Here is a 25873-nt window from a genome sequence, read left to right as displayed (position 1 = left end):
CAAATCCGCGTGCACACAGCGCTTAACGTACAATACGTTCAACAACAAACATCAAGACCAAACACTCGTGCTCAAAGTCGTTCCTCAAGTCTTTAGGCATTCGAGTAACAGTCTAAACCTGCTGAACAGGCGTCGTCAAGTCTGATGTGTTGCATGCACACAGCCACCACAATCTTTTCTTTCACACTGCAAATAACTCGTATCATCAGATAAACTGAATACTTTTATTACTTTTGAGAAGTACAAAGACACGTAAACACACTGAATGATCCCATCACATCAGATTTGGACAATAAATGTATCAAATGATAATAAAGTGTGTGTGTAGTTTAATGATTATATTCAGACATTTCTGACTTCACATTAACACCAGAACAGCCCCATCAGTATTTGGGGCCTGAACATATATCTCACGAAAGTAGAAAGCCAGAAAATAAACACCTCAATGTCAAATGTATGGACCAGCCTGAAGCTACTCCGTTGGCAGTGAACGGGTGGCCTGACTTTGAGAACTCCAGCGAGGACTGCCAACTTTTACTGACTTTTATATTACAGCAGCGCAACCACTTTCAAACCATAAGGCACTCTCGAGCTCCCCCCGAAAAAAAAGAATGTTGAATGCAATCTCTATAGAACATAGAATAGGGAGCATCACAAATGACATTTCACTCTTTGTGGTTGTGAAAGGCAGCCGTGACGACTCACTGTTACACACCACACTGTCCTGAGGCATCGAAATAAAATGGGGGAAAAAGCTGCAATTTAGCGGTGTTTTTCTGACTCGAGTTCTTTTGAAAACATGGTAGACAATGGCTTCACTCAAAATCATGGATCTTCAATACCTCCAGGACAATTCAAAAGCACTGTTCATCTTTACCAGACCAGTGAAAATGAGGCTGAAGTTGTACAACACCGACACTTTAGACGGACTCAACCCTTGACCTGGATAAATGTTATTTTCTGTCCACTCCTGCACCCGTCCCAAAATCCTCACCCTGGTCTTTTATCCCGACCGCTCCACCCTCTGCAGAGGTGTCGGGTCCTGGGTCAGGGAGTGTCTCACTGGGAGCTGGAGGTGACCTCTTCCCTCCCTGCCCTCCCTGGTCTCGCTGGTTCCCGCTGTGGGTGCAGATGTCCGGGTCTCTCCAAGCACCACTGCTCCTCCTACGGATGATTGCCAGCGGTGAAGACAGCAAAACAGCAAGCACATTTGGTTTCAGGGCAGGGTGACCTTGTGACCGCCACTCTGAATCCGCAGATTAGCTGGGGTCGTGTGGATTTAAGGACTGAAACATGCAGCCCAGTCTGCCAAAGGAACTCTCATCACACTGCAGTGGGAAGCCTTTTAATGCGAGCCACTGTCTCTGTGTGTTCTCCCTGCTCCAAAACATATTCAGAATTAACAGCGTGTCCTTTGATAACTCGATCTGCTGAATATGGATGTCGTCTTCATTCACCTCTGATAAAAGTTACACAGCACTATCTTAAGAACACTAAAAGTCAACACGAACTCGAGTTAAACAAGCTCCTTTCTAGCAAGCTAGTGCACTGAAATGACCTGCGTGCGTGTCCGCGTACCTGTCCGAACAGGCCGACGATTGCTCCGGGCAGGTAGCCGAGGACCACGCTGCGGTCGGACGATGCTGAGAGAACGAGGAGTCTGTCGCCATGGGGACACATCTCCAGGTGAGTCACGCCGTCAAGGTGTGGGCGGAAACTACGCAGCAGTTCTGGAGGTTCTTTGGTTATTCCGTCATCTGGCTGAAGACAATACTGCTGCAGGGACAGAGGAGCGGAGCAGTGGGTTACTGAAGCTGTGTTGTGGCTGGAAGGACAAAAACATGCAATCAATTCATAGAACTGGAAGGCCGCTAAACTCTAACCCCCTCAGGTTACTGTTGCTGTGCCTGTGAAGCTTTCCCTTTTCTCACGGCCCATAGCAGAATGTAATGCATTATGATTTTTGAAACAATGTGTGCTTGATTACAGATAGAAGCTGCCAAAAGCAGCTGAATTTAAAAAAAAAAGTCCCTGGGAGATTTTATTTGGTGTAACTCGCTAGCGTCTTCAGTATTCTAGTTTGGACAGTCTGTTGAGAGGAGGGTTTGAGTGAAAAATTTAAACGTGACCTTTGGTTACATCTTTGCATGATGGGTCATATGAAAAACAACAGTGTTCAGCAACACGTGAGGATGTTCAACCTGGTACTGAACTGTGAAGTCCTGCGTCTGTTAGTCATCCAGCCGACTGCGCAGCGTGCTCCAAACTTGCCAAAGGACAGGATTTCTACCAGAGCACTGAGCTTGTCCAACTCTGCTACATATATACATACATCTCCATAAATAAAAGTGGAAGCCAAATGAGACGCACCCCTCTGAATTCATCCCGTCTTATAAACTGTGACAGAGATTTGAGCTCTGAATATTGTGGCAATAATACCCGAGAGGGTGTTCTTTTACTGCCATTAGGAGCATGACAGTGATGCAGCTACGCCTTATACCGTTGACGCGATCCAAGTCTCCGTAATCAAGAGTGAAAAAGTCAAAGGGCCTCTCTGAGGTATCAGAAACTCCTCAGCTACCGAACATGTGTTAAGCATGTGACGTGTGAGCTGAAGTGAATTTCTAATCATGGCTGGTATTACGGATTTTTATTTATAGTGGAGGGGATTTGCCAGAAAGTGTCTTTTTTTACACACATTTAAAGTCTATTAAAGGGAGGATACAAATTGCAAACAACACTCCTCCCATTCATTCAAACTGCTTCTCAAGTTTCAAACAGAATACCAAAGAGGATGGGGACATTACCTCCTTCTGCTGGATCAGTGGAATGATTGACTGTTCTGCTTGTACTCTAGCAAGCTACTGAGGCTTCAGAATGACAGCACCGTCTGTCATTCTGAAGAGTGAACAACATGCCTGATCGAACAGAAATCTGCAGGTTAACTCTTTCTTCAATGTCCACGACAGTCTGTCTCTCGATCTCTGACCCTCCCTCTGGCTCTGTGTTCACCAGCCTCCATCTCTCTCTCTGGCTTGTTTTTCAGTATGAAAACCTCATGTTGGCATGTACTGTCAGTGTGGTCCATGCAGCTGATTTATAATATATACTATCCATATATGTGTGTGACACACACCTACCTGTATGTCCCAAGTCTTGAGGGTTCCCTCCCTATCAGCTGTGACTAAATACTTTCCACAGAGGCTGACAGTCATAACGATGGACCCCAAGTCCCTATTGTGAGCGGTGAACTGTCCCACCAGACGGCTGTGGACGGTGTTCCAGAGTCGGACCACACCTGAACCTCCACAGGACACCAAGTCTGCGCCACCTGCTGGAAATGTGGGAATAAAAAGTAGCTTTCAGATGGAAAATAAGTTGGATCCAGGACCATAGAAGCTCATCTCGTGACAACTGCTCTGTACTGCTACGCGAGGGCTCAACAACACAAACCGTAGCCTCGGTCAGCATGAGCAGCAGGCATGAAGACCAAGGGCCAGAGGCTAATTGTGTTTGTTTGTTTTTTTACCCAGCAGCTAAACAGCTTCAGCTAGCAGCAGCAACAACAGGAAGAATGTGGCGAATACATCTGGTATAAAAACCCAAGCAAGTCGTTCAAGTTAAAGTTCAGAGCTTGAGTTACTGCATATGAAAAGAAGTTAAAAATGTGAAGACTTGGACGTAAAACTCGCCACATCGATCATTGATGAGTAGCTAATGTGCAGTAACTTTGGCACAACATACCCGAAGCCTTACGGTCTTTGTGATGTGGAAACACAAGCGTGCATCTGTGTATTGCAACAAAAACAAGACCGTATATGCAGAGTATAAGAAAGGCTTTTCATTATAGAACTCTTTTAACTCTCTGAAGTAACTTCACTGTGTCAACTATAACTCCTCAAATTTAAGGCTCTCACATAACAACTCAAACTATATTTTATATATATATATATATATATATATATATATGGGTAGAATATATGTTTAAAGAGGCTTTGGGCTTTGAAGAAAAAGGCAGAATCACCACCTGATTTCAGAGGTTTTATGGATATAATAAAACTGGAAACATTTTTAGTGCACAATAACATGTTCATTTGAGCAACAATGTGGCTCAAGTGAAGATAAAGAATTGATTTGGGTATAAAAGGAATTCACTGCTTTTATCTTGGGATAGCTCCTGAGGCAATTTCCTAACATTGTTTCTCAAACATTACGCCATGTCCCACATCTTCCAGAACCTATTTCAACAAATGACCCACACTCTAAGGACGACAAAGACACTTTACCTGTCGCTGTAGCTGCAGACGCGCGGCCCGGTATGAATAACAATCTAGTGATCGCAATGGAGTTATCTGCGTCTTCTTTGCCATTCACACCGAGATGAGAGTCGGGGACATGACCGAGAACATCAGAGTTGAGCAAAGTATTGAAAAACAATGGGAAAAAAATAAGAGATCACAGGCGGAAGACATATTTACTCTACGATTGCAAAACAAAGTGTTTGTCGAATTTACTGGCATCTGTGTGTGAAAGTGAGACTTCTTGCCTTCTCCGAGTTCAGCAAGTGGTCTCAGTCTCCTCAAAGCTTTTTCTGTGCCGTTGTTCCACACTATAATCTCTCCATCGTAGCTTCCTGCACACATCAGAGACAAAACAAAGTGCTTATGATAAACTCGCACATTGCTTTTTGGCATTTTTGTATCCCCAAAACGCTGCAAAAAACTGCCAGGCTTTCATGTGAAAGTGTGTGTGTGTGTGTGTGTGTCAGAGATAGAGTGAGAAAGGGAGTGAGAAGGTATAGATATCAGCATCATACACATTATTAAGCTTTAACATAGCTGGATTAACATCACCCTTATTAACTTTCAAAGTGGTCCAGCACATAGGCCTGTAAGCACCGGGATGGTCATTCACGGGCAATGAAAGAAGAAGAGAAAGCATACGTTACCGAGCACACAAACCTCCTTTTAAGAGAGCTCTTTTAGCATCCTTGTCCAAAAAAGGATCAAAATTGATGCAGCAGAAAATCTTCTATTTGTTCCGCGCATTCTTTGTCCTTGTCAAAACCTGCCGCCTACATTACCCACAATGCAGCTTGGATGCCAAGTTCATGAGGAGATTGTTATGCCAGTGGTGGCTACTGTAGCCGCGAGCCTGAAGCAGAGATAAGAAGCAGGCTACAGAGCTCTGTTAAACTCATAACTACACATCGCAGGTTTATTCATTTTCAAACTTCTTCAGACCGATCCGACTCGAGTGACATCACTTGAGGACGTTTATCTGACTTGACGCAGCTCCCTCTGGGGCCTCAAAAAGCTTAATACAACTTCCCCTTTATCGCACTAACTTGTCGAGACAGAAATTTGAAATATACGGTACATATAAATCATAGCGATCCTCTGTTTGAAAAACATGTCATTGCCGTCATTCAGTGTTCTGATTTCTGCACTCACATTTCCACTTCGAAAACATTTTTGGCTGTCCGTCAAAGTTCAGAAGAGTTGGTCCTCGGTCGCTTGGAAGGTGTTCAGCCGTGGAGGATTAAGGGATCCGAGGGAAGAAGCAAGAGTGGAGAGGGGGGGAGGTTGTGACTGAGGGAGGTACACAGGACCCCTGTGTACATGTACCCTGCTGTGTGTGTGTGTGTGTGTGTGTGTGTGTGTGTGTGTGTGTGTGTGTGTGTGTGTGTGTGTGTGTGTGTGTGTGTGTTGAGGGAGAAGCCAAGCGGAACCTAGCGAAGACTCTGAATATGGATGAGGAGGCTTCAGTCCCACATCAGCCAAATGCTCCTGCTGCAACTTGATTCAACTTAAGACACAAACAAACAGATGCCTGTACACACACACATATACAAACTTGAGCCTGAGCATCCAAAGCATGTGCGTGTCCAACAAAACTTTAAATTGACTTTTGTCACTGGCGGCCTTGATGCCACCATTGCTTTCACTTGGCACATAGCGAACATATAATTTGGCAGCACACATGCTTTGATGTGAAAACTGCATTCGTCACTGCAACCCTGAAGAAATGTGCTGGCAAGTGAAACTAATGAGTCATCGCTTTTAGACGCCGTCTTTGTGCTCGGCGGATTTGAGGAAGAAAGAATTGCTGGAGACGGTTAAAGTAGAGTACGACACAGTGACAGGTTCACATCTGCCTTTCACTTTAGTGTGCGAGTACACCGGTGTGTGGAAACACGACATCTAAACATAGGAGGAATTTATGAATGATTTACATCATTTTATGATTGTTTTTGGACAAGAGATTCGTTGATCTGGATAAACTTGTGCCTCTTACAGCAGAACACAATTACAAAACCTGCCTACAAACTCTTCATGAATAAGACACCGGTTTAATCTTCTGTCTCACTTTAGGAAACAATCTATCAGCCAGAGTGACTTCTGCTCGTAATAAAAAAATACTATTTCTGACGTTATCAATCTGTGTTAATCAGAGTTACAGAAATAAATCGCAGATACATTCAAAATATTCAATCACAGCTTCTGTTTTGTAAATTTCTTGCATCAACTATTAACAAAAGGATTCAGTGATTCGGCTTAAGCCTGAAAATGCAACCACACTGTCACATTTCAGAGACATACGCAAATAAACACAACTTCAAACATACATTTTATACAGTCTCTCTAGCAAATACAAACCCCCACCTCTGCAGCTTCACAACACACACACACACACACACACTTATACTTGAAAGACTGACAGTACTGTGTCTCATTTCTCCTCATTCCCACTGAGGCAGCTCTAATAAACATAATTTAAATTGGGCATTTGGATTAAATTGGAGATGGTGGGTACAGCGCGGGGCTCTGTGCGCGCGTGTGTGTGTGTGTGTGTGTGTGTAGGGGGAGAAATGCAGCAGGCAAACTAGGGAGATGAGGTGAAAAAATAAACAGAAGTGAACAGGGAGTGTCAGTTAGAGACTGTGATGAAGAGAGGAAGCAGGCAGAGAGAGGCGCCGCACACCGACAAAGAAATTGGGGAGTGAACTTGGAAAACTTTTTCAGAGTTCACTCCCCAATTTCTTTGTCAAAGTAGCTCCTGAACTGTGGTTCCGTTCCGGCTCCTATTCGTCAATTTAAAGTGATACAACTTCATATACTGAAGAGCATACTGGGGCAAATTGGGAGCAGTGTTTGTAGTTTGACGGTGATAGAAGTGGACCAGTGAATAGAGCATTGCCAGTTCAATCCTTCAGACAGAAACATCTAAGAAAGTGTGGAGAGCTGAGGCGCCGTGCTGGTTTTTTAAAGTATCCCGTCTCTGCGACCGGGTCAGTGTTTGTGTCTTTTTTGTGTTTTTATGGAACGTGCAAGTTTGTTTTTTTGTTTTCTTCGGTTAGTGGAGCTTGTCAGTCTCGAGTTGCTCGATGTGACAGCTTGGCAGACGGGACGAAGTGCCACAGGGTTGAATTCCACGACCCACAAAACGTACAAAGAAAAAGAAAATATGTATATAAAACGAAAGTTACGGACGTAACTACGGTTCTATGAATCCTGGATGACCGCCAGAGGCAGTGCTTAACACTGGATGTATCCCGTCTCGCGCATGCGCAGGTCGAATATTTATATCAACAAAGTCACGTGTGACCTCGGATGACCACCGTCATCTATAAGTTCCGGTGTCATCCTGAGCTCAGTCCTATGGAATCTTCTCGCGAGTTCACGGGATTCCGAGTGACCAAGAACTCTGGCGGTCATCCAGGATTCATAGAACCGTAGTTACGTCCGTAACTTTCGTTCTATTTCATCCTTACTGACCGCCAGAGGCAGTGCTTAACACTGGATGACTTATACCAAAAGAGTCACGAGGAAGCACAGTAACTACCCCTTATAGCTCCGGCAGAGAAAATTGGCCAAGAACCCTCCCCAGTGGGTGAGGGCCGGCAACGTTAACTCTGTAGTGTTTGGTGAATGTGCTCGGCGATGCCCATGAGGCCGCCGCACATGTATCCCCCACAGGCACACCACTCAGGCTTGCCCTCGGTGTGGAGACACTCTTGGTAGTGACCCTTCACCCCGGATGGCCGAGCGCAGCCGCTCGCCTTGTATGTATCGGCAATGGCCTCCACTATCCAGTGGGACAGGTGCCGTTTTTCCTTTTTCCCTTAGAAAGGAGCACAGCCCTTCTTAGGCTCACCATAACTGACTATGCAGGCGGTGGCTGCCATATAAGCTCTGAGGGCCCACACTGGGCACAGCAGCCTTGACCTCTCCTCTCCCGATGGGGGAGGGGGGGGGGGTCAACTTTGCCAGCTGGATAGGCCGGTTTATATGTGACCGTATCCACCCCCTTGGGAGAAACACTGCCTTAGGCCAGAAAGTGACACCCAAGCCATCTGAGTTCCACCTCAGACATGATTCTTCCACTGATAGGGCATGCAGCTCGCCCCCACATTGAGCTGAATTGACAGCAAGGAGAAAACCGTCTTGCTGATAGCCATCTAGGCTCCGCCTGTGCCAGGGGTTCAAAAGGACAAGCATAAGCTGTCCAGTACCAAGGGTAGGTCCCATGCAGGGGAGACCGGCCCTTATCCAGGAGAGACTGTAGAAACTCAGTACAGCAGGCACGGGGCGCTGTACTGGGACCTTGTTCTGAGCCGCACACTAGTCGGAGAACAGCTTCCACCTGTTTCTTGTACTGCAGGCAGGTAGACCGCGCACTGGCATTCAGAATAGTCCGTCAGACTGGTTCTATGCAGCCACTCAGCATCCGGTCGGGCCCTCCCGTGACCCCTAATTGAAGGCGGCAGGGATTGGAATGCCAAATCCGACCCTCTAGTTGCGACAGGAGATCCCTCCTGTCGGGGAAGAACTCTGACAAGCTTACAGCAAAAGCAGAGGGAATGGTGGAAAGGCATAAAGAAGATCCTCTGGCCACGTGTGAGCCAGGGCATCTTGACCCAGAGGGCTGGTCCTCCGTCAGGGAGACCCAGTGGGGGCAGTGGGTCGACACGTCTGGCTGCAGCCGCCACTCTCCCGGTGGAGGCTTGTAACGGAACAGGAAAACCACAACCTCGTTCCATTCTCCTGGTGGGTACATTGCCCACAGGCTGGTCAGGCGAGGGGCCTCCCAAGTCAGAAGGCCACGGTGATCCCCGTAGCAACTTCTGCAGATCTGGTGCCCCATCGATAGTTCATGGGAAATCACAGCAGAGGTGCTGTCCACCGGACAAGCACATGCTTTCCCTTCAACATGGAAGGAAGTGCTCGAGCGCTAGCTCTAGAACCTGGACCTGCGGTCTTTCAGCAGACAACTGCCCCCAGGCTGTCCCGTTCCGTCACCCTGCACCCGCCTTGAGAGGCAGGTAACTGTTGTGACAATCTCCTGGTGGAATGGAACCGAGCCCCTGGGGCTCGGTTCCTGGGACACTGTTCGCCAGATATGCACTCCCTCCATGGGGATAGTGAATAGATGAATAGACACTGTTTCGATAATATTATTGCCCTGTATCTGTGCCACTTGGCATCCAAGTGAAGGCTGTTCAGCCATCCGCACTGGGGCGACAGACAGGCCCTCATAGGGCCACCCTAATGAAGGTTATGCTCTGAGAAGGGCTCAGGTAGCTCCTCTCCATGTTCACCTTGAGGCCTACCGGGCCACGTGAGAGAAGGCGAGCAGTGTCCTGTGGCGCCTGAAGCCGGGACGGCGCCTAGGTCAGCCAGTCGTCTAAGTACGGCAGTATGTTCACGCCCTGCGATTGCAGGGGGAAAGGACAGCAGTAACACACTGTGGACACCCATGGGGAGATGGGAGAGTCCGAATGGAAGCACCCAGGACTGAAAGTTGTGGTGACGCACCATGGGAACAGGCGTCGATAGACGTGCACCACTCTCCCTTGGAAATCCGCTGATGGGAGAAAGAACCCTGACAGCCGGCCTGGAGACATCTCCTGGCACCCCTGCCGGGGGGGACGGGGACGTAAGTAGGGTTGTATAGGTAGCGGTCCGGCCTCTCAGCAGGACGCCGAGGCCTGTTGCGCTACTAGGGTAAGCTGGAGGCTGAGAAACGGCCTTGTGGGCCAAAAATGGGACCCCTAGGTCTGGGGGTGCAGGCATGTCCCTGCAAAGACCAGAGAACTGCTGCCAGGTCTGGCTAGCTCTAACAGTCCGCTGAAGCGCCTGTACAGCAGCTGACTCGAACAGCTCACCAGGCTCCACTGGGACAGTATGGAGGGTCCTCCTACATGTCTCAGATAGGGGTGACTGCGCCAGCCAAACCTGGCGGCGAGTCTGAACCAGGGTGGACATCATCCATCCACGTTCCCTCGATATGAGCGCAAACGCCTGCAATGAAGCATCACTGAGCAGAAGCGTCGAAGTAGCCCGCTGCAGAGAATCTGCGAGGGAAAGCATGAGGTGGGAGAGGGAGTTGTCGATACGGTGCACAGCGCTGCTGTGTCCTAAGCCCTGGATAGCAGGTCATCTTTGACCCGACATTGGGTCGAGGGCACCTGGCATCGGGCCTCAGAGTCTCCTCAGGGGAAACTGATGGACGCCATAGTCGTCGAACTGGCTGGCATACGTGCAAGGCCAGATTTGCCACCTCCTGCATGGTCTGATGTAAGGCGGGAGAGAGCCCTGGTGTCTCCACCATGCACGCAACTCCCTCAGATATTCCTCGGCTAGGGAGGAACAGAAAAGGTGGTGAGGGCGGGAAGGTGCCTGAAGAAGGCACTCACAGGTGGATGCTCCAGCTGCTGTGTATGCCCGGCGTGCAAGCGCCATACCAATGACCAGGGTAGGTTGGTCTGGATTCAGCTGCCCTGACAGGGGGAGGTAGACCTCCCGCATCAGGTGTTCCACTTCGGCCAGCCTAGCAGACCTTACTGCTCAAGGCGTGATGCCGCAGGTCCTGCCTGGGTTCTCCCTGCTAGGGCAAGAGGTCAGGGCCGTCCTCCGGCTGAAGAGGAGCTATACAGGTCCTACAGCCGGGAGAGTTGAACATGGCCGCGATTCTGGTGGAACCCTTGTCCCACTAGTTTATGCGGAATTCCCAATCAGTCCGAGCGAGAGCGCTCTGCTGAAGGTTGAGAGAACAGGCAGGGGGCAGTCAGTGGCGAGTGATCCTTCGGACACTCTTCCCTTAGCCAGCCGCTGCGGATATTGGTGACCCACCAGTTAGCCTGAGCGAGAGCACTCTGCAACTGCGGAAACAGGTCAGGCAAAGTCCTTATAGTGAGAGGGGCGAGGACACTCTCTAAGCCCACTCTCTTCACTAAGATAGTTGCTGCAGATATTAGTGTCCCCCCAGTTAGCTTGAGCGAGAGCACTCTGTTACCGTAAAAACGGACAAAACAGACCACAGTCCGTACAGTGAGAGGGGAGCGAGGACACTCTTCACTAAGATAGTTGCTGCCGATATTGGTGTCCCACCAGTTAGCTTGAGCGAGAGCACTCTGCCACTGTGGAAACAGGTCAGGCAAAGTCCTTATAGTGAGAGGGGCGAGGACACTCTTCACTAAACTAGTTGCTGCCGATATTGGTGTCCCACCAGTTAGCTTGAGCGAGAGCACTCTGCTACTGTGAAAAACGGACAAAAAGAACACAGTCCTTACAGTGAGAGGGGAGCGAGGACACTCTTCACTAAGACAGCTGCTGCAGATATTGGTGTCCCACCAGTTAGCTTGAGCGAGCGAGAGCACTCTGCTACTGTGGAACAGGTCAGGAAAACAGTTCTCCTAGTGAGAGGGGAGCGAGGACACTCTCTTCACTCGGATAGTTGCTGCAGATATTGGTGCCCCACCAGTTAGCTTGAGCGAGAGCACTCTGCTACTGTGAAAACGGACAAAAAAACCCACAGTCCTTACAGTGCGAGGACACTCTCCACTTGGACAGGTGCTGTAACTCTTGGTGTGCTACCAGTTAGCCTGAGCGAGGGCACTCTGCTAACTGATATCCGCTACCGATATGTCCATAATGTTTACAACAATCAATGGACACACAGAGTATTAGCTTAGTCTAGTTAGCCGGAGCGAACTCGACAGCCGTAATGCGTCAAAACCATCAATGGGCACAACCTCAATGTTGATTTAGTATAACTAGCATTCACCGAGTTAGCCTGAGCGAGCACATTCCGCTAACTGTGATCGTTGTAATGCTACAAAGTTGATGGCCACAGCCCCAGTACCAGCTTTGTTTATCTAGTTTCCCACTGAGTTAACCTGAGCGAGGACGCTCTGTTAACTGTGACAGCCGTAAGGATACAAAGTTGCTGGACGCAGTCCCAGTCTCAGCTTCTGTTTAGCTAGTTTCCCACTGAGTTAACCTGAGCGAGGACGCTCTGTTAACTGTGACAGCTGTAAGGATACAAAGTTGATGGCTACAGCCCCAGTATCAGCTTTGTTTAGCTAGTTTTCCACTGAGTTAACCTGAGCGAGGACGCTCTGTTAACTGTGACAGCCGTAAGGATACAAAGTTGATGGACGCAGTCCCAGTATCAGCTCTGTTTAGCTAGTTTCCCACTGAGTTAACCTGAGCGAGGACGCTCTGTTAACTGTGACAGCTCTGTTAACTGTGACAGCCGTAAGGATACAAAGTTGATGGACGCAGTCCCAGTATCAGCTTTTGTTTTAGCTAGTTTCCCACTGAGTTAACCTGAGCGAGGACGCTCTGTTAACTGTGACAGCTGTAAGGATACCCTGCAGGAACACTCTGCTAACTGTGATAGCCGTAACACTGTGAAGGGCGAGCCGACAGCGTAATTCTACGCTCTCGTTAGCGCGCCACTCGATTACTAGAGCGGAAGCGCTCTGCCAACCGTGGAACAAACAACTGTTATAGAAAACAATGTTAATCGATCTTACCGATTGCTGTCATCACGACTTAGCTGACCCTTATCAGACTGGTGACGACCGATGATAGAGGCGTCCACCAGTCCGGGGCTCGATGTCCGAACGGTGAACACACCGTTCCCTCCGAAGAGGGACAGCTCGTCGCAGCCTTTGGAGGGCGAGAGAACCGCAACTCCGACCGGTAGTCACAAGGCTACAGCGACGAGCTCTAATATGTCTTGATCGTAGACACATCCTTGTTTAAGCTACCATGGTAGCTAACCTGCGACGCGAGAAGAAAAAAAGGACTGAGCTCAGGATGACACCGGAACTTATAGATGACGGTGGTCATCCGAGGTCACACGTGACTTTGTTGATATAAATATTCGACCTGCGCATGCGCGAGACGGGATACATCCAGTGTTAAGCACTGCCTCTGGCGGTCAGTAAGGATGAAATAGAACTCATGCGCACAAACCTTGGAGACAAATTCCAAAGTTTGTATGAACTCACAGAAGTGGAGTAATAAATGGGGTGATTGGGAAAAAGAGATTAGCCAGAGGGGCCAAGTGTTTCTGCATTTTAATAAGCACTGGCGTGATTTTAGGACGACCACTGATTTCACATGTGAGTCAGTTGCCAAATCAGTTTGATGGTAATTCTGGATAATTTTCTGCTATGTATGATTTTATCTTCCCCCCCCCCCTAACAACGAATACCTTCAGTGAGGTCGTAGGTTTGCTGATCAATCCTACTACAAACACAGAAAACAATACCAGACATCTCTCCCACACAGAGAGAAACAAATCAATAAGTGAAATGAGAAGCGTTTATAACTTTTTATTTGAAATATATCTTGATCGCTCTCTCATTGTGTTAGCACTGAGCGAGTACGTGTTTTTTTTTAATCATATATACTGCCTGATCTTTCCACTTCACCTGCCTTTAATACAGCTCTAATTAAAAATGCAATTAAGACGGAACTTGCCAGTTAATGGGCTCCGACATGTAAAGGTTTTGGCCTGTGGTGAAGGCAAATGTCAGCTCAGAATAGAGGAAGCTGTTGCTCCCCTGAGGAATAAAATATTGATCTATGGAATGAAATACTGTATCTTTCAGCAGTGTGGCTAACAAAGGACAACAGGGCAGAACTCTGACTTAAAAGGGTCAGGCAGATCTATAAAGAAAAAAAACATACGGAGTCTCCAAAACATTTTCAAATCACTCATTCCTGTTACTACTTAAATCGTCTAATTTGATTGTAGCTATAATATGATAATTCTTCTGACATGTAACCACACATGCTGAAGTGTTCCATTGTGATTTGTAGTGTGCATTTATATTTACAGGCAATCATACAAGCACAGTCGTACTTTTGATTCTGAATTCCCTTTCTGCATACGCACAGACACACACACAAACACAGAGCTATTTCCAGCGGAGTGTGACGTGTGGAGCACGAGTCCTTTGAAAACAACACCACTTATTTTAATCAGCAGATAACTGCTCACAGTTATTTTTCAGGTTTTTGCTTTTTGAAGATTCATATCAGTTTCCAAGCATTTGTTTTTGTCCCCTGACTCTTTCCATCTTACTCTTTCCGCTACACAGACCCTCACTCATAATTTCAGTCATGAAAGTGTGTTTTTTTTTTAGGAAAGAGAACACAGACAATTACAGGAGCACACATGGACACTCAATATCAAAACATACACACACACCTGTGACCAGAGTCTGCGGCGGCTGGAATGCGGCACAGAGCACATCACTGCGATGCTGAACACCTCCTTTCCACTCCGACGGTTCAACAAAAGACTGCGAGAAGGAGTGCAGACGGACAACTGTTCACATCCTACGGAGACACAGAGAGAAGGCGGTGGTGAGAAGTGTGGAAGGTGTAAAGGTGCGTTACACATACAAACCTCATACCCCTCCGATGCCATATCTGTTGTTGCACAACCCGGTTCATCAACACACACCGTGTTATCTGAAGGATTTTCAGTGTGATGGTTGTATAGTTGGATGATTCAACAGATGAGGTCCTTGAATTAGGTCGCCGCCCTTAGCCTCAGTTCGTTATTTGAGCCAGAGACTTCAGAAAGAGACTTCTCCTTGGACACAACAACAACAGATGGATGGGATCAAGCGAAAGGTAAAGAAAACTCTCTCTCTGTCGGGTTCTTCCCATAATGCTGTTGCACACTTGTAATAACAATCTGAGCCTCTCGGTGGCGAAAACAAGCACTTCCAGCGAACGTCACGCTCACTTGCCCCCGCAGCTCGTTTCGCGGTTGCCGGTTACAGCGACGTCCCTTAATACTGGACCAATTTCAAAAATTGCTTTCCCCATTAGTCTTTTAGACACCGAAACATGAGTAGAATAACATAAATTGAAATATTCCGAAGTTACACTTTAATACATTTTATTTTGTCACGCTTCATTGGGACCATTTGTGAGGATAATCCGATATAAATCCTATTTTCCCTGCAACAGATTCAAACTTTGCTTTACACATGCTGTGCATCAGGGCAGTGTTTGTTGTGGAAGTGGAAGCTGTTCCTTTACACACTGCTACAGCAGACACCATGCATAAGAAACTGCTGTGTTTTTTAGTACACCTGTAATTTTGTTATGTCATGCGGGCACTTTTATTGATTTATATTGTAAGTGTACATGACATGAAAACAAATGCACAGTTGTTTCAAACTGAGGAATGTGTATCGGTGGGATTTGGATATTTCAACCTGCATGAGATCGTATGAGCAGCAGACGGCAAGCAGACTTTGAATTAGATGCCATGCATCACAGAACTATTAAACTGTGGTCTGGGTGGCTGTGAAGAAACAGGAAGTTAACTGCAGTATTTTATTTTACTGCTGCTGATCTGTCGTCTATGCTCTCTTTACCGCTGTGACACACACCCCTGAGAGCAAGACGGTGTGTGTGTGTGTGTGTGTGTGTGTGTGTGTGTGTGTGTGTGTGTGTGTGTGTGTGTGTGCGGTGAAGAAAGAGAAAGAGAGAGAAAGTCGTATAACTTGATGATAGCTCACCGACGAGTTCAGCTCACTGGGTGTGAAATGAGGATGATGAAGACGAAGAGCAGATGTGACGCGGGTATAAAAAGAAACACACGCACACACACACAAGGTGGGCCAGCGATACTCGTTAGAGTCCAGATGTCTGGTTGGCTCTGAGTCGTTGGCAGACAGAGGATGCAGGAGAGGACAGAAACACACACACACACACACACACACACACAGTTTCTCACATACAGTCATTTGCAGTCTCTTTCATACACAACGTGCAAACACACACAGTCTGCGATGGTACCGCATCAAAACTCATGAGACTCACCTCCGGGGCCTAAATTTGCAATGTTTTCTTGTCTGGTAAAGACAGAAGGAGCAGAAATAGTAACAGAAAGTTGTTAAAGTCAAGACGTTGTTAAAGGAGAATTATTATTTGGCTGCCCCACGTGAGGATACAAACTATCAAGGCACCGTCTTATTGTTTGTACTTCCATCAAACATGACAGATCAGGTAACATTTCATCTGTTTGGATCTGTGTTGTGGCATTTAACAAAAGAGACACTGATTGGCCCAATGGGAACGCTGTAATTAAAAGGTCAAAATTAAAAATTCTGAATGGCCCTAACTGCTACTCCACGGGTTTCAGTGTTGATGAAAATTGGAGAGATGATGCATCTTGTTGCTAATTGGCCCAAGGGGCGCCTGCCTCTTCTGCTGAGGATGGCTTGTGTCGCTGTTTCACTTGGCACTGCGAGTGTATACCTGACGCTGCTTGCACATGCAGAGGATGCACATAGCTGCATCCTCACCACGGCTCATGGGGTCAGGCAGCTGATGTGGTTGATTATATTGATTAGAATGTGCATAATTATTCTACTAATCTGTTGAGAACAACTGCACTTAGCTTGGAGTTGTTATGCAGTGCTTGAATGTGGAGTGCAAATACGGCCACAGAGCACCACTTGTTTGAAATGCATGTTAATAGACACACATGCTTGCATGTGCACACACGTAATTAGAAAGGGTACGGACACATCGGGCTGGAACCTTTTTCTAAATCGCAAGAATGTGAACAAATACTCATTGTGCATGGTGTCAACATCACGTCACTCAGTTCCTACTGACTCGTGTCACTTCCTAATGGGAGGTGGTGAGCCACTCTTCTGGCTTTACAGTTGCCGAAATAAGACTGACACACAAGTACAGCCCTCTGATACATATGCAAATATTCCGATTTTACAATACGCACGGCCGTAAATGTTGTGTTTGTTTGAAGATAGAAATAAAAGATTCGTGGCTGGTAAGTGGTAAATGTTGTGAATGGAAATTAGTTTCCAAAGGTCCACAGTGCCCCCTCTTGGCAGATGTAGGAGCTTGCCCTCACTGCAGAGTCATGTCAACGTTGGAATTTATTGTAAAACTACATCTGGTGTGATCGATACAAACATACAACAAAAATATTTGTCATTACAGGCGATACGAAGGTTGCCGACAGTGTAAAAAGTCCCTCGCCGTCATATGGCAATCATAGTGGCATGCCGGAGGAAAAATGCATAGACTGGTGCCTTAATCTTTGCATTATTTCAAATGGCCAGCAGGGGGCGACTCCTTTGGCTAGCTACAGCCATGTTAGCTAAGGCTAGAGTCAGTATATTAGTTTTGGCTACATCACCAAGGATATATTTTACAACCAGTGTTAGTAAAACAACTGTATATAAGCTAACAAAAGACACACAAGAGTATCCCAACATATTTATTCTGGGGGATTTTGTAAAACAAATCACCAGAATGATGTTATATTGACGATCGGCGCAGTATAATACACTGTGGCGTATGTCTCTGGGGTAGATAAGACGGGATAAAGCGCCATCGGATGCCCTACATGCTAGAAAACCTTCTGTACGCTGGTGCCCAACCACATGCAGCTGGCGCTCTTTAGATTCATTTTTTGGTACCTGCCCCTCAGACAGCCTGGTTCTGAGTACGTATTTAAAAATGTGAAATTCTTGTGATTTCTAACAGTCAGCGACTTCATCTTCCTCTTCACATCAACCTCTATTCCCTGCCACGTTTACCTTTCAGAGTTTGCATTCTTTATAAGGAGGATTGAGACCTGCAGCTATATGGTTCACAGCTGAACAAGTGTGTGTGTGTGTGTGTGTGTGTGTGTGTGTGTGTGTGTGTGTGTGTGTGTGTGTGTGTTTGTTCGTTCACCTACTTTGACCTCTCCGTCCAGGCCCGCAGTGAACAGCCTGGTCTGCGTAGCATCCAGAGCCATGGTGGAGATCTCCTTGTTGCCGTGGCAACGGTGAAACTGCTTGACCTTTTGGCCCGTTTGAGCCAGCCAGCAGATCACAGAGGAGGCTGAGTCGCTGCTGACTACCTGCAGAGAGCGAGAGAGAGAGGATATCAATCATCCTTTTTCATGCTGTTCCGCTGACGTATTCTTTGATGGCTCTCACGAAGCCAAACAATTCTCCACGCTTCGTTACACTTTATTTTAGTGCTAAGCCACCACTGAGGAAAACATGTGACTAATGCTGCTGTCAAGTGGGAATAAAAGCAAGAGTGACTGCACTCTTTAATAAAATGAGAGACGTTCATATTGAATACATTAGCCGTTTCTTCTTTATTTGTGTGGGGAAGCTAATGTCAGCTGATAGGGTGTCATGGAGAGGGGTAAAAGGAAAAAAAACACACAATCACTTATAATAATGACACGTCATTTAAAAAAAAAAAGGTAGAAAGCATTATTCCTCTGTGAAACCTCTGCTCATCCTCGAACCAAATGTTATCAAAACATGCTAAATGAAGAGAATATGATATGATCAAAAGTTCCAGAACATCCACTAAATGGACATTGAGTTGAGAACATCTATACCGCCTTCCTTCTGCTCGTCCCTGGATAAAGATCACCAGAAACAGAGAGAAACAAAGAGATCTAAATCAAAGAAGTGTCTGTGACAATGACTCTGCCATGTTGCTTTTACAGCACAAAACAAGAGGACTGTCGCTTTTCCAGGAGCTCTTCCAGAGGTAAAGCTTATTGCGATGGCAGATGGTGTTTGAGCAAAAAGGCAGATGGAACATAAATCTGTTGTAAAATATTCATTATCTCCAGAAAAGCCAAAGAGGCAAACATGCACAGTGCTACAAGGGGGGAGAGGAAGTGCAGCACAAGCACCAACATCCTCTTTGCATCAGAGAGAAGAAGAGCGTAAAGGAGATGTGGTCTTCCTTTTTAGAGCGCTGTGAAACAGGCTACCAATCATCTGCACCACAGCCTCCTTCTTCTGCAGTAATTATAGCAAGGTATCACAATTAATACACCAATGATGGGGCTCTTTATCACCACATTATCTTCTTCTAGCAGAGCGCTGCACACAGAGACACACACACTCCTACCTTATCTTAGGAGTAGCTGAGCAACTGTTGCTGGGTCTGCATGAAGCAAACTGCGGTGACGGGGCCGGTGTGCCCGATGAGCCGACAAACCACAAGCCACATACGGGTTCCACAGCAAGACCTGATGGTCCACACCTGCTGTGGCTACAGCCAATCAGAAGGTCTCAAATTAGCAGAGGCGGTAACTGCAATTAATTACAGGAAACCATACTGCAACCAAGTTGAGAATGGACTCTTATAGTGTTGATAATGCTCTCACAACATAGACACGTGTTATAATTCTGAGTACGCTTTGGTTCCCACCTATCAGATTGAGTCCACGGTGGTGGTCCATGTCCCACACACCCCTCTTTGTAAAGAAAGAAGTGACTCGTAGACTCCTGCTTTCCTTTTCCCTCCATCCGATCACCATGCTGCCCTGCGCTCTGGTGCTACAGGACACGAAGGCGTCCAGCGAGTCCAGGTCACGCACTGCGGGAGAAGTGGAAGCAAATGATGACAGAAAAGGCAATTAAATCAATTCGTGTCTTTTTTTTTTTCTTCTTTTTTTTTGTGGTTGCCGTATTCTGGTCATCAATGTAATTGGAAATCTATTGTTAATAATGCATCAGCATGATTTTTACTTTTATCATCACCCGATCACCTGGTTAACTTGTTTTTTTTACGATGTGTCTTCGAGAAATGTCCACATCCCCCGACTATAGAGGAGTGTGTGCAAGAGAGTCTCGATATGACAGAGGACAAAGAGTTAATTCATTGAAATGTTTAGCCGCACAGATTTGATGTAAACGTTCTCTGTACAAACTCACTTTCAGAGAAGAAATGAAATGAAGACCACTGGCTTCCAAGCAGCCCCCCTCTGTGCGGAGCGACAATGCAGCAGAGGGAATAAATTAGTTCTCCAGCTAATTCACGCTAAAAAATATTTTGGTGACGACACACTGTTCATTAGTTGCTTCATCTTTCTGACGTCAAAATCTGAAGGACAGCCACTCACTGAAATGGCTGCGCTAAATGTGCATTGACCGCAACCCTGCTGTGTAGGAAAGCAATCCACGGCCGCTCAGCTCAGCATAGAATTAGGCCGGTTTGATTTGCTCACTGGCATTACAGAAAATGGAATGGATATTGCATCACCATCTGTCTCAATTAACACTTTGATTGAGAACGGCTAAAGTGGATGCCGCGCGTCTCCATTAGAGGCTTCTTGGTGTTCAAATACTGCACAAACAAGTGTGGGGTTGAAGAGATGGCATGTGACAGCCGCAGGTCAGAGATCGGCCGCATTGCTAGGGCAAATAATTACGTCCGATTACATTTCATACACCGCGTCTTTCTCTCCATTAAAAGATCAGTGGATTTCCAGACAGCGTTGCATGACTCATCATTGATTAATGAGGCCATCTCTCTCACTGACACAGACGGATCATAAATCAAGCTATTTGTGATGCACACACACACACATACATACATACATACATACATAACATCTGCTTGAGCCAGTGTTGCACTTTCATTGCTGTGAGTTTAGAATTGAAGGAGGAACAGCAGGAGTCACTGTATATCCCTTTGTGTTCTGCAACAAATCGCATTTTGGGAGATTTTAGCAACACACTGACGTTTATCCTCAATGTCCTTTTTTATTGTCTTTGATCACAACATCATGTGGATGTGTTAATGCTTTTCTCCTTCGCGGACACACACTTCCTACAGCTCTCCTTCCTTGTCCATACTGATCTGTGTCAATCCCAATTTCCTCTCACTTTTCCAACAGCTTCCCTTACCCTACTCCTCCTCTGCTCTCCTCTCCTCTGCTCTCCTCTCCTCTCCTCTGCTCTCCTCTCCTCTCCTCTCCTCTCCTCTCCTCTCCTCTCCTCTCCTCTCCTCTCCTCTCTCCTTCCTCTCTCTGGTGGCCCGTGAGCCCGAAGGTTTGGAGGTCTGGATAACCAGCCATGTCTAATATTACAGCCCACTCATACTGCAGGGTGGGCAACTTCAAAAGAAAGGAACCATCACCCCAGAGGTCCTTCCTAACACTCTTAAAACGGCACACACATATACACACACACACACACACACACACACACACACAGCAAACGTTAGTATGCACCCTCTCTTGCATGCATGCGCAGACGCAGCATGCGGAATTTCAATTAAGCAGCGCTTTTAATGTTTTGGCACCAACTCCTCTGTTTCCTTTTTCTTTTATTTCCCTTTGTTTTCTCATTTGTCGTGCTGATTTAAATGTACTTTATTCTTGTTTTCCTCCTTTATCAGGATCTCCCCTTTCAGCCGAGGAAGTCTCAGAGCGCTGCCCCGGATGAATCATTATCAAACAGCCCAACGACACTTCAGAGGGACTCTATGCGAGTGATGCAATCGGGATACAACTAAGCGACCTCTTTGTTACCCAGGCTGAGCCGACGGAGGGAGTCTCAGGAGGCCAGACCTCATGCCCGATGCTTTATGCCAATAGTCTAACGTCTGGCTATGCAAGACTATAAAGTGGATGACTCAGAAATCACTGCACGTGTGTGTTTGTGTGTAACGGCTGGTTCTCATCCCAGGTGTCAAGGTGAAAGTGTGTGTTTGTGAGCATCAGGTATCCCTGACACCCGGAGTGTGTTCTTTGTTTTCTTTGTCATCTGAGCCACTGGTTTTGTATCCTTGCTTTCATTCTGTTTTGACTACCGGTAATAACACTCTTTTTGACCTGAGGCCCCAGATGCATGCAGTAAACTATAGGAAGAACAAAACGGCAGGATTCAGAGTCCCATTAGTCAACACGAAACTCATTTAGAAATACCAACGTCATGGTATTTTATCTACGATTGTAGGCTCTTTCTGTTGGCCCCTTCACGGGCATACAATATGAAAAAGTAGATGTGTGAACACAGAAATTGGGGTTGAGAAAGGACAATGAAGAGGCAGGGAAACAATGACAAAGCTACATTAAAGGCATGCGTGTATGCATTTGTACAAGTTCATTGGGCTTTCATCAAAGAGAGACTGGAAGAGATGTTTTCGTCTCGTAAAAGCACATAGAAATAGAAGGTTTTCGGAGAGTGTGTGTGTTTGTACCTCCTACCTTTTCTAACCCAGGCAGGCGTGTGCCCTCGGTGTGTCACAGTGTAACAGGAGCGATGCTTCCCTTTGACCAGCTCGTCCCACAGGACGACGTCTGCGGAATCGGAGTCCGTCCTCAGACCGAGTCTCTCAAACAGAGAGATCTGAGCAGAGGTAAAATACAAAGCACTGACCTGGGAAAACACACACACACACACACACACACACACACACACACACACACACACACACACACACACACACACACACGCACAGAGTTACGGAACAATTGACTGATGAACACAAACAGATGATGCAGAAAAATGAAGACTCCTGAAAATGTCTTCCTCTTTCTATTATTCGGTGTATTACCTGTCCTCCGATGTCTCCTATGGTGAGGACGGCCTGGTCTGGGTTAGAGGGATCCACCCAATAGTCTAGACACCAGGGGGTAAACTTCAAACCCAAGAAAATAAGTGATGTGTACAATATACAATGTATACCGGTATATATATATATATATATATATATATATATATATATATATATATATATATATATATATATATATATATATATATATATATATATAATACACATGTGTATACTATGGATCTGTTACCTGTAGTTTATACTTGCACCCAAAGTCCTGTTTCGACAGAATGTCATAAAAACACACCTCCTTACTTGTGAAGGACACAGCTATCTGCTATCAGAGTGAAAACTGTATTAGAAACAGAGACGCATACAGTCCTTTATCAGTCTGAAATAACAACAAAGTAACAACTTCCCTGACTGGTAATTGATGCATAGCTGGAGCATTCTCATGTGTGTTATACAACAGAATTATATCCGTCACCCGCAAATCTGTTGATGAAAGAATTGCTCGCGGAAAGTGTGCTGATCAATAATTGACAGTCTTATTACTGAAAAATGAATGTTTATTTTCTAAACATTATGCAACGGCTTCATGTCTGCAATGCCACTAACCAAAACCTCTGATCAATAATTTATTGATTGAGTGAAACGCTTGTTTACCTCTGTGCAGTGCAATATCTGCCCCGATAACTCAGACTACGTATCAATAATTCATATAAATGATTCCTCCCACAACGTTTTTTCCGTGTGTGTAAACTATGCTACGGACCCAAAATGTGGCAACACAAGCAGGACACCAAATCAATAATTAGACTGACTGACGAAGCCTCGCTGTGGGACTTTCTGTAGAAGTGAAAGTCACCTCGTGCACGTTGTGCAGCAGCACCACGTCGGTGACCCAGAGGTCTTTGGCTGAGACCGTGCTGTTTTCCAGTCGATGTGTGTGCAGGAGGGACATATCCTCTGTGTTCCGCAGACACACAGTTCCTCCTTTACTCACGGTCAGATACTGACCTGAACTCTGCAGGTGCAACAGCTGGGGAGACCAGAGGACATCACATTTAACCTGGACAAACTGGATTGGGGGGGGGGGGCGAAGCAAAGAGAAGGACTTTCTGCTGGTGTAACACTTTTGTAAAATTGACCTTCAGAGCAGCTTTAGTGCTCTTTGTGACGCAGCTTGTAACATTTCATTGTGACATTAATTAGTCAAATGGAGGCTACAGCCTTTAAGATTAAAATAGCTCGGTGGAAAGTTGCGCGTCTTTAGCCATAAAACCGCACGAGAAAAACTCAAACATGAGCTCCGCCCTAAATCTTCCTCTTATTGGACGCATGCTCGTAGAAACGAATAAAACAAAAAGGATTAATGAATGACGCCATTTTATTGGCTCGGCCACAAGAAGAAGAAAAAAAAAAACAGAGCAGCAGAAAAAAAAGAAAAGGCTGGAGCTGACTGTACGGAGAGAAAGAGACATTGAATATCGTTAATGAACGAAGAGGTTTATTAACACTTATAGAAGAGAGGTCTTAGGTTTAGTATCAATGTAATTACTGCAGACTGTTTCACTTTCTCACAGCCAACCGCCGACTTCATAGGACCTCTCAGATTGGCGTGTCATGCATTTATCTCTAATTCCCTATTCATCAACAGCTGGCGAGTCACTGCGACGATGAGCATCTTAGCGAATTATTTCCTCATGGACCAATGGCATTTTACCTGCTGTGTATTGCTTGCAATTATTTTTGGATTTTTCTTAAAACTGACATTTACTGCAAATTGTCATTCGGTCTCATTCCGTGTGACTGCCTTTCTGATGAAGAGCGAAAGTCCCGCCGTTTCTTTTGAAGCTAGCCTGTCCCATTAGGGAGATCGTCTTAGTGAGACTTAAAAACCCGCTCCCATTTTTGTGTCACTGAAGCTGTAATAAATATAGCTTTATCCTGGTAAAAATGCTCAAATTCTACTGTTAATGGGAGATTCCTATTTAGCTTACATTATGGAGACCCCGGTATATATTATCTGAAAGTTTTTGTACATTTTTCACTGCCCTGCTTAAGTTCTGCCACCCTTTACCGACATTGTTTCATACTGCAATTAGTCTTCTCAGCCCCATTAGTCTGTCTGCCTCTTTAAGACTGATCGAAGCGAAAGGGGTCAAAACCTTCCAGCCATTTTGAAAACAACTTACACAACATGCTGACATTTTGACAGTCTCAGGATTGAAAGATCAAAGTGGTGAGTCATCACTTTCTCCACAGCGGTCGAGGCACTTTTTACCGGCAGCTTCATTTACATATTAATTGATAGATGTTAAACTCAAAAGAGTCCAGAGCCATTTATCTCAAAAGAGGTGGGCCATTCTGATGAGCAAGACCCTAATACTTTTCCTCGCACAATGTTTAATAATGTGGAATTCCACCCAGTCAGCACAGGCGTGGGCTCTCCAGTCAGTCAATGTCAGAATGTTTTTCAGATAACATGCTGCAATAGATCATACGGTTAAAATGGGCAACATGTTCCAACCCTCATAATAAACTCTTCTTCTCTTAAGCCTCCAAGGAGGTCCTTTTACCTTTTGAACCGGGTCTCGGTGTGGACAGGTCAACGTGCGTGGCGGCTTCCAGCGCGGCACACGACCGGTGCTCGTGTTCTTCACTTAATCAGAAAGCTCCAGTAGCAGAAACGAGCACAGGCCCCCCCCAGTCGACACGTCCCTCTTCCTTCACGGCGTCGATGTCCAGAAGGAGGCCGCGGCGCTCCTGAGTGACGACCACGCCGTCAAACAGGAGGTCGTATTCCTCCTCGGAGCCCCGGCCAACTGACGACCGAGCCAGATTGACGAATTCAGTCCTGGACAAGGAGCGAGGTGAACCCGAGGGGTCCTGCAGGAGACGGGAGACGTTGCACAATGTCAGCTCACAGACAGACTGCATTCAAACACACAGTGCTGCAGACTCTTCTCTGATCGTTAAAGCATTTCTTCTGAGACCTGGAGGTGTGGTGCTATGGGATACTACGGGTAAACAAAGAATACAGAATAAACTCCAACACTTCAGTGTTTCCAGTGTGAATGAACCGTGTTGTAATATTGATAAACTGACAAAGAAAAAAACCTCACCAGGAAGAGGCCCTGCAGCTTCCTGTAGTCCTCGGTGTCCATCCTGCTCTCGAGCTGCGACACCTCCATCCTCGTCCCCAT

General features: G+C 46.2%; 1 protein-coding gene across 1 annotated transcript; it reads right to left on the bottom strand.

The window, feature by feature from the left end:
* Nucleotides 1–258: 258 nt before the first annotated feature.
* On the bottom strand, nucleotides 259–25873 carry LOC306779596 (cilia- and flagella-associated protein 337-like; the record flags this gene model as incomplete). The annotated part of the gene is given in 14 exon segments (XM_079271561.1): nucleotides 259–1164; nucleotides 1579–1776; nucleotides 3141–3334; nucleotides 4287–4438; nucleotides 4441–4633; nucleotides 14512–14631; nucleotides 18036–18204; nucleotides 19636–19697; nucleotides 22315–22456; nucleotides 22665–22757; nucleotides 22915–22998; nucleotides 23533–23706; nucleotides 25365–25556; nucleotides 25793–25873. Coding segments are annotated over 14 exon segments (1959 nt in total). The 3' UTR covers nucleotides 259–1059.

The sequence above is a fragment of the Melanostigma gelatinosum genome (assembly GCF_949748355.1).
Source record: "Melanostigma gelatinosum genome assembly, chromosome: 7".
Classification (NCBI taxonomy): domain Eukaryota; kingdom Metazoa; phylum Chordata; class Actinopteri; order Perciformes; family Zoarcidae; genus Melanostigma; species Melanostigma gelatinosum.
The sequence above is the reverse complement of the archived record's forward strand: the minus strand, read 5'-3'. Positions and strand labels throughout refer to the sequence as shown.